Source organism: Bombus vancouverensis, chromosome 5 (genome assembly GCF_051014615.1).
Source record: "Bombus vancouverensis nearcticus chromosome 5, iyBomVanc1_principal, whole genome shotgun sequence".
In the NCBI taxonomy this organism is placed as follows: domain Eukaryota; kingdom Metazoa; phylum Arthropoda; class Insecta; order Hymenoptera; family Apidae; genus Bombus; species Bombus vancouverensis.
Window position 1 is genome coordinate 5,310,281 of NC_134915.1, and position 12,629 is coordinate 5,322,909.

The 12,629-nt window shown below is 42.1% G+C and overlaps 1 protein-coding gene across 2 annotated transcripts; it reads left to right on the top strand.

Moving 5' to 3' along the window:
• The first annotated feature begins 650 nt into the window (after positions 1-650).
• Positions 651-1,351, top strand: LOC143302759 (uncharacterized). Of its 2 annotated transcripts, XM_076618989.1 has the most exons (3): positions 651-713; positions 788-859; positions 917-1,351. In XM_076618989.1, exons 2-3 carry the CDS (start codon positions 812-814, stop codon positions 1,349-1,351), a joined length of 483 nt encoding a protein of 160 aa, XP_076475104.1. In that variant the 5' UTR covers positions 651-713; positions 788-811. The 2 variants fall into 2 exon arrangements, with proteins under 2 accessions (XP_076475104.1, XP_076475105.1); XM_076618990.1 differs by lacking the exon at positions 651-713 and having other exon boundaries at positions 794-859; positions 944-1,351.
• The last annotated feature ends 11,278 nt before the right edge of the window (positions 1,352-12,629 follow it).

The window sequence follows — 12,629 nt, forward strand, 5'->3', positions numbered from 1 at the left end:
GGTTTATTATTTGAACTCGAATGTAGTTTATTATCAACTCTTACTTTATTTATCTATTTTAATACAGACTGAGCAATTTACTAACTGGATTAATACCGCAATTACAATGCGCGTTTGTGTCTAAACGATGAAATGAGGACTTCAAAGATAAAATTTTCTTTTACTTAGTCGCGACTCTCTTTTCTTTACCGAAAAAACTAAAGACCCCGAAACGCAAAATACAATACAAAATTTCTAAACGCAGTGATGAGCGCAATAACGAACGCAAAGAATAATGAGCGGTAATAACAAACGATCGCAAGAATTATGAACAAACTAATGAACGCTGCGCTATGTTGCTACGCTTATTTATAATGCCATCCCCCACGGGGTGGTGGTCCGCTGGGGGTACGCTTCCGTGGGAATCGGGATGTTGCAGTTTGGGCTTCTTGGAATCGTACGTGACAAAATGTAAATTCCGTATTTCGACTTAGTTTCTATCAGTCCTGTGTTTCTGCTGAGCTAGCGTCTAGGAGATTTGAAGCATTCCACGCTGATCTAGTCCGTTCCGCGAGAAACTTCCACGTGCTGTATCGTGGGAATTACCGGTGTTTCTTCGGCGCGTGGAAGGGCTGGTGGCTGCAGCATCATTATCATTTCAATGTTTGCTCGGGCAACACGCGCAACTCCGCTGCTCTCCCACAACAAGGACCTCCTTCGTTGAGTTATTTTTCGTAAGTTTGGATATTCGCATATTATGGTTGTTTTGTGATCTTAATGTTTTTTCCCTTTTTTGTTGTTCCCCTAGGCTTCGGTGATCGACGTTCGGACAATGTTTGCGGAGTCGTTTCCATCAGAGGTTCCTTTCCAGACTTCTCTGGTACGTATTTAGTCTTGTTTTTAGTCTGCTTGATTCGTTCTGTTTCGTTTTATTTAGAATATACCGTGTTGTTCTCATCCCAAGCGAAAGAGGGATTCCGAAGAACCCATGGGCGACTCGGGAGGATCCATCAAACGCATGCGGCCCTGTGATAAACCACGAGTATCAGAGTGGTTGGAGGAACTATTCAACATTGATGCCGAGGCCGTGTCGAAATTGGGCTTTGACGATTTGGCTACTTTCGACGAGAATTTCTTCGATGCAGAGACCGTCGTATTGGAGAGGGAACCCCCTCTGGTTGAAATCGTTGATACCGATCGTTGCGTGAAAGTTCGTTTTGCGAATGAAATTCCCGAAGAGGTTTTGGAGGCACATCTTCGTCACCATGCTTCTGGGAAAAAGGGAATTTCCCCTGTTGTGCGCTATTGGTGTATGCGTGAGTTCAGCGAACTTTATCCCGGAGCTCCTTGCTTCGATTTTGATTTAGTGTAGCTGCTTCAATTTCGTTGGTTCGCTGTTTGATGTTCCTTATTATTATTAATTTTTTGATATATTTTGTTTTGTGTTCAATATATATATATATATGTCGGAGCGCACATTAGAATTAGGGTTAGGGGCGTGAAACGAATCTTCGTTTGGGTTACACGTTGCCGTTGTGCAATAGAGGAGACATCGGCTAGTGCAAATACGATTATTATAGAGCCGGACAAGTAACCGTGGTAGTTAGGCACTCGAGAAACTAATGACAATGATCCTAGGTTCAATAACGAATCCGCGGTCGACGGGATGATAGATGAACGTACTCACAAAATCTAAGTCGGATGCGTGATATTCACTGGTCGTAAAGGGTTACTCCTCTCATCATTGAGATCGCGAACGAGAATGCCTTTCCTGTCCCGATGATGCCACAGAGGAAAACTATAATGGGGTGTGTCTAAGGACACGAGATCATCGGATTCGTCGAGAAAAGCCTTCGTTCAGAAAGTAAGGGAAATTGGCGTTGCTGCTAATTGGTCAATCTCCATATCGGTGGTTAGAAAAGGATGTTAGCCGCCCTCGAGGGAAAGTTGCTAGTGGGAGACGCCACTAGTTGAAAAATATGTCTCCCCTATCTTCCCGTAGTTGGGACAAAGACTGTTTGTCTGTTTGAAGGACTTTAGTTAACTAAACCTTAAGATTTATAACGGGCTCTCGGGCTAGCCGAACATGTCCTGCGGAGACGCATCGACATCTGGCAATCATCTTACTCGAAGAATAGGGTCTGCACGTGGCGAGCCACGGGACAGAAACCGTTGGAATGTTTATTGTCTCGTGTCGCCCCGAATATTTCTTTTAAGGAGAGCTATAGAATTACTCCATACCTTGTTAGGCAAAACGTTCATCCCGTGACCGCGGCTACGTTCGGCGACTGACTGTCGCCTCGAGCCCAAGCTCATTATCACGACTCTCGAACAATTACAATCGGGTTGAATAACTACAATTGTTCAATTACAGCTATAGTAGACTCTAGGTTACAATGTTGCGGGATTATCCAAAATTCCAAAGGCTCCGCTGTTCTTTCATCTCCGACATATATATATATGTCGGAGATGAAAGGAAAGCCGAAGCCCTTCCTTGGAAATTTTGGGAACATCCTCTAGTACCTTAGCCTAGATTTTATTATAGTTGTAATTGTTTAAGATTTGTAATAAGCGAGATTGGGTTCGAGGTGACAATCGGTCGCTGAACGTAGCCACGGTCACGGGATGGATGTTTTATCTAACGGAGGTCTGGAGTGGTTGTATGTGTTTTCCGAGAAATGTGGTTGTGGCGGCATGCGGCCTCGAGAGCGGGCCGAGCCACGTGTGATGTTGCCTCGGAGGTGCCGATGCAATGGGACATACATTGTATTTAGTAATCAAAACTCCAGGCGGAAACTGCCTAGCAACGGCGTTTGGAACTTTCTCGATGCTTCCAACGAGTGTGCCTAGCAACGGCGTTTGGAACCTTCTCGATGCTTCCAAACGGGTATAGAAAACAAAATGCAATCGTACAGGGAGAAAAATCTCCACGAGGCTGGCATTCTTGCGATTGCCTTGGAGAGTGATACATCGAGCGTTTTCGAGGATCGCATTTGCGTCTAAGTTAGTTTCGCTTAGTAAGGAGTTATCCCGGTGACCGTGGATTCGTTTGAACTCAAACATTGCTAATAGTATTATTTAATTTAATTATTCGTAGATCGTATTATTCATTAGGCTTAGTGTTTGTTAGACTTATTATTAGTTGTACTTATTATTTGTTAAGCTTAGTGATAGACCTGTATATACGTGTAAATAAAATCTCGGCTTTGTGAAACGATGGCTAGTCCACATGAAGAGTCGTCGCGCGCCCAAAATTCGAATCCTGATCCGACATCAGAAGTGGGATCAGAACCGTTTAAAGTGCTACAAGGGCAAATGGACCTTATGCGCGAGTTAATTCAGACGCTAGCGCACAAAACGGGGGAGCAACGACCGAGTACGGAATCTAAGGATGCAACGTTACCACGTTTTGACCCCGAAGGCGCGGGCGCCGATCCATCCGCGTGGTGCTCTCATGCTGATCTGATTTTGAAAGACCACCCGATGCAAGAGAGTGCGTTACTTTCCGCTCTAAATCGCGCCCTAAGGGGTTCTGCTGCGCATTGGCTTTCACAAATGGTGCGCGGTGGAAAGCTTACCTGGCCAACGTTTAAGGAACAATTTCTTTCGCGTTTTGGTGGCAGAGAGACAGCCGCTTCGGCGTTAATAAGGATATCCAGAGAACGACCGTCGGAGACTGAATCTCCGGGAGCGTACGGTAGTCGCCTCCGCTCCATGCTGCAGATGAAGTTGCAAGATCTAACGATGCCCGAAGTGATCAATGCCCTCGCCCTTTATATGCTGAGTTCACAAGATCGACGCTTTCGGCGACTAACGCTCGCGAATAATATCAGGACGGAGGACCAATTTCATGATGAAATGAGGATTCTCCCTTACAACGATCAGCCGACATTTTCGCCAAGAAATTCACTAACGGAACCTGAAGCTAAACGCAGCAGGCTATCAGTTCCTCGGATTAAGTGCTACCGCTGTGGTGCTCACGGACATAGGAGAACGGAGTGTCGCCTGCAAACACAAACGGGGAAGGAGCAGGATATACGAAACCCGAAGGAAAAACGACCAGCCGCATCGTCGAAGGTGACCTGCTTCAAATGCCACGAGGAGGGACATATCGCGCCTAATTGCCCATCATCGCGGAAAAGAAACTACGATTCCATTGACGAACGCCGGATCGACTCCTGTGTAGTAGAAGCTCCGGCTGGTAGATTAAGCCATCTGGGTGAGTCGTATCCATTTTACTTTGATTCTGGGGCCGAGTGTTCGTTAATCAAAGAGTCCCTAGCCTCGAAATTTTCGGGCAAAAGAATAACCGATGTGGTAGTGATGCGGGGGATCGGGAATACTTGTATTAAGAGTACACTTCAGATTTTGTCCACTGTTCGTATTAACGATCTTACATTGGAGATAGTTTTTCATGTCCTTGCTGACGATTACCTAAAATACGACATCATGATTGGTCGCGAGATTTTGAGCCAGGGATTCGACGTAAATATCGCGCAAGATAGCCTCGTTATTTGTAAAACAAAGGTCGTTAACGCTTGTGGTAAAGTCGCAGAAGATGCGGTCAACATTAACGAGGTTGACACTGATGTGATCGGTAACTATAAAGATCGATTAATCTCTGTTCTCGAAAAATTCAAAGAATCATTCATTACGGGTTTCCCGCGTACTCGCGTCAGTACGGGCCAGTTGGAAATACGGCTAATCGATCCCAACGTCACCGTGCAGAGAAGCCCTTACAGGCTTAGCGTGGAAGAGCGAAGAATAGTACGCGAGAGGATAGACGAGTTAATTAAAGCACAAATTGTAAAACCTAGTAATTCGCCGTTCGCGAGCCCTATAATACTCGTGAAGAAGAAGGACGGCTCAGACAGATTGTGCGTAGACTTTCGAGCGCTGAATAAAAATACGGTCGCGGATCGGTATCCCTTACCCCTTATTGCTGACCAAATCGCGAGATTGCAGAGTGCGAGATACTTCATTAGCCTGGACATGGCTAGCGGATTTCACCAGATCCCCATTCACCCTAACTCGACGGAATATACTGCGTTCGTTACCCCCGACGGTCAATACGAATACGTGACGATGCCGTTTGGGTTGAAAAATGCACCAGCCGTTTTCCAGAGAGCCATTTTCAAGGCCTTAGGCGACCTCGCTTATTCGTATGTCGTTGTTTATTTGGACGACGTTCTAATAATCGCCGACTCAATAGATCAAGCTCTAGAAAGGTTGCACACTGTACTAAACACTCTCGTAAACGCCGGATTTTCTTTCAATTTCGCTAAATGTTCTTTTCTGAAGACGTCGGTACTTTATTTGGGATATGTAATTCGTAACGGAGAAGTTCGTCCAAACCCGGGAAAAATACAAGCTTTGAATTCTTTACCTGCACCGTCGACCGTCACACAGCTTAGGCAGTTTATAGGTTTGGCTTCTTACTTCCGAAAATTTATTCCTAAATTTTCGCAAGTGATGAAACCCTTGTACGCACTCACTTCTAGTAACAAGCACATAACTTGGACGGACCGGCACGAAAAGATAAGACAACAGATAATTTCCGTTCTGACCGACGCGCCGGTGTTAATGATATTTGATCCCAATCGTCCCATAGAGCTACATACCGACGCTAGTTCGGAGGGGTATGGAGCTATTTTAATGCATAGAGTCGAAAAGGAAAACAGAGTCATCGAATATTATAGTAAAAGGACCAGTCCCGCGGAATCTAGGTATCATTCGTACGAACTGGAGACACTAGCAGTAGTAAGCGCCGTTAAGCATTTCCGACACTACTTACATGGACGGAAATTCTTAGTAGTTACGGACTGTAATTCTTTGAAAGCCTCCAGCAACAAAGTAAACTTAAACGACCGGGTTTATAGGTGGTGGGCTTATTTGCAAACATTCGATTTTGACATCATGTATCGAGAGGGTAAACGAATGGCCCACGTAGATTTCTTTTCGCGAAACCCCGTAGACTTGAATCGCCGTATGATAGACAAGGTCGCAGAGAAAGAGATTAATCTGGCCGAGATCTCCGAAGACTGGCTATTAGCGGAACAACGTCGCGATCCGCAAATCTCCGAAATCGTTAATAAATTACAGAACGAAGAGCTCGCGGAAGATATCGCGAATACCTACGAACTGCGATCCGGTACACTTTACCGTAAAGTACAACGAAAGGGCAGAACCCTTTGCTTACCCATTGTTCCGAGAGGTTTTAGATGGTCCGTCATCAACCATGTGCATCAGTCAATTATGCACTTAGGATGGGATAAAACGCTCGAGAAGCTCTATGAGTATTATTGGTTCGAGGGAATGGCGAAGTATGTTCGCAAGTTTGTCGAGAACTGCCATGCTTGTAGAGTTTCGAAGGCTAGTTCAGGTAAAATACAGGCTGAACTGCATCCTATACCTAAGACCGGCATACCGTGGCATACGGTGCATATGGACATAACGGGCAAGCTGAGTGGCAAGAATGACTCGAAAGAGTATGTCGTCGTCTTGATCGATGCCTTTACGAAATTCGTGCACTTATATCACACACGCAAATTGGATTCGCTCAGCGTTATCAAGGCACTTAAGTCCGCCGTGTTTTTGTTCGGTAGTCCCTGTCGAATAATAGCAGATCAGGGTAGATGTTTCACGGGCCGGGAGTTTCAAGAATTCTGTGCAAGCAAACAAATCAAAGTTCATTTGATCGCGACCGGTGCAAGTAGGGCCAATGGGCAAGTAGAGCGTGTTATGAGCACGTTAAAAAATATGTTCACAACGGTGGAAACGACCGGGCGTTCGTGGCAAGACGCGATCGGGGAGATGCAATTGGCTTTGAATTGCACCATCAACCGCGTAACCAAATCGAGTCCTTTAGAGTTATTGATTGGTAGAGCAGCAAGACCGTATGACTTATTACTACCTGATAACATCGAGGAAAAAGAAATAGATATCTCCAGTGTAAGACAACAGGCAATAAAAGAGATGGAAACTAGTGCTAGGTATGACAAAGAGAGATTCGATAAAACCAAAGCTAAAGTAGTTAGGTTTAATCCTGGTGATTTGGTACTACGCCAAAATGAAGAAAGGAACCAGACAAAATTGGATCCAAAATTCAGGGGTCCGTTTGTGATATCGGAGGTCCTGGGAGGAGACCGATATACCTTGAAAACACTGGATGGGAAAAGGTCATACAAGTACAGTCATGACAGGTTAAGGAAAATGCCGGATAGTCGCATTCCTGCGGAGTTGGATGTCTGTTGTGATGACGAGAACAGTGACCATGGCGATGCGAGTACCCCGATCCCAGAGGATCGTAGAATTATATGAGCCCAGGTGCGGCCATGGGACGGAGTTCAGTGCGGTCAGGCACTGGGAGTGACGATGTCACGAAGCTGGGAGCCGGTTTAGTACCGACAGCGACGATGTCACGAAGCTGGGAGCCGGTTTAGTACCGACAGCGACGATGTCACGAAGCTGGGAGCCGGTTTAGTACCGACAGCGACAATGCCACGAGGTTGAAGCTGGTTTAGTACCGATAGCGACAATGTCACGAGGTTGGAGCTGGTCTAGTACCGACAGCGACAATGTCACGGATTTGGAGCTGGTCTAGTACCGACAGCGACGATGTCACGAAGCTGGAGCTGGTCTAGTACCGACAGTGACAATGTCACGAGGCTGGAGGCGGTCTAGTGTTGACAGCGATCGTGTTACGAAGCTGGTTATGTAACGAACTTTGAGAGTATGTGCGATTCGAAGGATGAGACCCATTTGGGTGTGAAATCGAGAATGGTCCGTCATGTCATTACGACCCGACTGAAAGCACGCAGAATGCAACTGGCACTTTGAATGCTAATCACAATGACACTAATCTTGTTTCCTTTTGTTTTGTTGACGAAGGTACACCCGAGGACGTGTGATAGTCAGGATGGCCGTGTCGGAGATGAAAGGAAAGCCGAAGCCCTTCCTTGGAGATTTTGGGAACATCCTCTAGTACCTTAGCCTAGATTTTATTATAGTTGTAATTGTTTAAGATTTGTAATAAGCGAGATTGGGTTCGAGGTGACAATCGGTCGCTGAACGTAGCCACGGTCACGGGATGGATGTTTTATCTAACGGAGGTCTGGAGTGGTTGTATGTGTTTTCCGAGAAGTGTGGTTGTGGCGGCATGCGGCCTCGAGAGCGGGCCGAGCCACGTGTGATGTTGCCTCGGAGGTGCCGATGCAATGGGACATACATTGTATTTAGTAACCAAAACTCCAGGCAGAAACTGCCTAGCAACGGCGTTTGGAACTCTCTCGATGCTTCCAACGAGTGTGCCTAGCAACGGCGTTTGGAACCTTCTCGATGCTTCCAAACGGGGATAGAAAACAAAATGCAATCGTACAGGGAGAAAAATCTCCACGAGGCCGGCATTCTTGCGATTGCCTTGGAGAGTGATACATCGAGCGTTTTCGAGGATCGCATTTGCGTCTAAGTTAGTTTCGCTTAGTAAGGAGTTATCCCGGTGACCGTGGATTCGTTTGAACTCAAACATTGCTAATAGTATTATTTAATTTAATTATTCGTAGATCGTATTATTCATTAGGCTTAGTGTTTGTTAGACTTATTATTAGTTGTACTTATTATTTGTTAAGCTTAGTGATAGACCTGTATATACGTGTAAATAAAATCTCGGCTTTGTGAAACGATGGCTAGTCCACATGAAGAGTCGTCGCGCGCCCAAAATTCGAATCCTGATCCGACATATATAATATGTTATGATTATGTTAGTTGTTATTTATTATATGTATTTTCCTTAACTCTCTCTCCTTTTTTTTCTTGTTGTTGTTTTTTTTTTTTTTTTTTTAGTACCTAACATTGCTATTATGATGCTGTATTACATTGTATTGGCTATTATTTGTATGTGCGCGCGACGAATTTTTCAACATGGCCGCTCGCGTGTATCTTTGGTATGGCATTGGTTTAATGTCAACAGTAGCGTGTCGTTGAAATAGTTAATTAATTGTTAATCACTATAATTTTACTTAGTAGTGTTTTTGTAATATTGTTTTGTGTTTCATGATATTGTGTGTGTCAATACCGTGTGCTACCTTAATGTGATAGCATGGATTGTATTGTTATCGAATTTCGATAGTCATTGTTTTGATTATACGTGACTTGCATTTATATAAGTCTTGTTTAATTTAGTTAATGTTTTTTGTGTATTGTGTTACCAGATATTTTGTGTAGCGTAACTTTATTCTTTTGCACCGAATTCAGTCATGTTGTTAATATTTAGTTAGTCTATCTTGATTAATTTCTAACCTATTCCTGTGTTTATTAACCTTTCTTATTGTCCCTATTAATTTATTATCGCATGTACTTGCTATTTGCTATTATTTTGTGTATGATATGAATTGGTTTCTTTATTAATGATTAAAATCTACTTGTTAGATTACCATTGTCTGTAATTCTTCAGATTCTACTCTTTCGATGCTGCATCACTTACCTGGATCGTTCCCGCAACATCGTCCGATTCTTTGATATGCCTTGGATACTTACTACGGCTGCCTTCAATCGTCTTATATCTGTGGTCATAAAGGTGGTGTTTAATTTATTTAATTTAATATATATATATAATGCATTGTATGTGCGACCGCTATTGTGCATTACAAATTAACATCACAATACTACGTAGATTAATACATAACCAAATATCCCTTTACTCCGGTTACATTTATTACTAACTCTCAATTAATCTATCTTGATTATTTTCTAACCGCTTTCTATACTTTATCAACTATTTTATTTCTTCTTGTTAATCTGCGAAATTCATGCGTGTACGCTTCCTTGTATGGTGATTAATTGTTCATGAGGTAAGTTGCACTTTCACCGTTTTAGTTATTCGTTGAACTAGCTCGTTTCACATTCAAACAGTAATTGGAGCACTTGTAATAAACTTCTTTTCTTTTTAGGTTTCCGCCATCTGTGTTGTTCGATGAACAGGGCAATGCTTCCACAGTATTGTTATAACATTTAGTACTGTTGTATTTTGCATTAACGCAATTGAAGTTAATTGGTTCATTTATTTTTCAGCTGGCTGTTGTACATGGTGTTTCGCAAACAGAGATCCATAACCTATTTTGCACGTAAACCTTCTCGTATGATGATTACTTGTTCACAAGGTAACTTTCACTTTCACTCTTTTAATTTTATTGAATCAACACGTTGTATATTCAAACAATAATTGGAGTACACATGATAATTTTCCTTTTTTTTTCTTTTTTAGGTTTTCGCTATCTGTATTATTCGACGAACAGTGTGACACTTCCTTTTGATTTATCCACAATATAGTTATAACACTTAGTAACCTCGTATTTTGCACTGAGACAATTGAGACTAATTTATTCACTTATTTTAGGTAGCTGTCATACATTATGTTCCACGAACAACGATCCATAACCTATACTTGCACGTACACTTTCTTGTATGTTGATCACTTGTTCACAAGGTAACTTTCACTTTCAATAGTTAACTGTGAACAATGAATTGAGTTAACACGTTTTATATTTAAGCAATAATTGAAACACATATAATAATTTTCCCTTTTTCCTTTTAGGTGTTCGATATCTGTATTATTCGAAGAACAGCACTACAACATACACTACTGCACTACGTTGCCCACTGAAATCACTTTATTCATTGTTTATTTCGATTATGCGCTAGTTTTAGCTTGTTTAAGTGCACCGTTCGCGGAATCCCTTTTACTTCAATCTTGACGTTTTGTTCTGCAAGATTTCTAGCACTTTGTGTCGTCTAATATATTGATGGGAGAATTTTCCTTACTAGGTTCTTTTAATAGATATATCGAGTCTCCTGTTTTAAAATCTTGAAGGTTGATTCGTCGATTGTTGGTCTTAGTTTGGACTTTATCAAATTTTCTCTTGCCATTCGTCGTACAGTGTTAATTTTATTGAACAGATCTTTGAGATATTCTGCGCATGTTGGTTCCGTGTTCTCTTCGATTGTTACTTCACCAATAGGTTCTTTGGCTAGATGTCCGAAACTAATTCGTGCGGGGAGAATTTCGTTCCTTTCCTTCATTTTAGTTTTTATTTTGCGCCAAGACGCAGGTTTACTTACATTGATCCAATTACCCAATTGCTTGCTAATAGCATTTAAGATACAAATTTTTGAAAGTGCCGCAACCATATTAACCCAAAAATATTTTGTATATAGTATAGTGTGATACCATCCATATTTTCCTGGGGGAATCATAAGATCGGCACTACTTACTATGTTACCTACGTCAAATATTAGATGTAGTAACCAATAAAGTATTTTTAATCCAATTATAATCCAATGGCTAGCGTATTTATTCAAGTTTTTAGATATATCTTCGACTGGTGATTCCCTATTTTCTCCCTTTTGATTTCTTCGAGCTCGTTGAACTTGTGTTTCTTCAGCTTGAAAATGTTTAGAATCCTTTTCCTTAGTTACCCCTTTTTCTTCTTTATTTACTTTATTCACAACACCTTTATTTTCCTCTACCTTTTCAGGATGAATAGTTTCACTGGAAGTGCTTATTGTAATTAAATTATTATTTATTTGTAAGGAACGTTTAGGAATATTTTTGGTAGATTTGGAATTATTCTTTGAATTTTTATTACAAACCTTTTTGCTTATAGATTCTGTTTTGGATTTATGGATAGCTATATTTTTATTCTCTATAGTGTGATCTTCCTTGCAATTTAATGATTTGGCTTTGAGTTCGATAAAGTTTCCTTCTGATGGTTTTATAGAAGTTTTTGAGTGAGATGCACTCGCTATCTCTTTTCCTATTATGGTTGAAACATTCACGAAATTCGTGGAGTCTTGCTTTTGTATCTTTGCCAAGTCGAACGTGGAGAGGCAATTTGCACTTCCCAGCGGGTCCAATATCTCTGTGATGTTAGGCAGTGGATAAGCATTGCCTGTCGTCTCGTCGTTCAATTTCCTAGTTTCTGCTTCGTCTGAAAGTTCTTTGGCACTAATATTATTTATCTTGTTTGGTAACTCAGAAAATTTCTCACTCATGATCCTGTCTATGGCACCGTGCGTCCTCTTATTATTTAACGTGACATTATCCCTTATCACAGTAACGGAATGGTGTTTGCATTGAAAAGTTGATTGATTGAAATGATCAGCATCTCTCTTTTGATTTAGATCTCTATCGAGGTATTTATTTATGCGTTTTTCTTCCCAAGTTATTGCTCTTGTTTCTTTCCTGACATTTTCTTCTATTCCCGGGTTGTTTAGATGTTTCCGCGACGGCGGTACAAATCTCCAGTTCTGGCGGTTGTTTACAGTATAAATACTATTGTATGGTGGATGAACGTTGTTTTGGTTATAATTATCCGAAGGTGTCGGATGTCGGTATCGAATTCTATTTTTCACTTGTTTTGATTCTCGTGTTGCTTTCACGGCTTGGCGGTACGCATCGTCCAAGGATTGGTATCCTGCTATCTTTACTCGTAAATACACCTCGTTTGGGAGCCCCTTAACGAAAGCTTCCCTCGTGTCTCGATCTATCCTATCTTGAAATACGGTGCCGTACTCGCATTTTTCCCCGTTCATTATCGCCAGTCTGAGATCTTTGACGCGATCTACGTAGTCCAAAATATCTTCTCCCGGTCGTT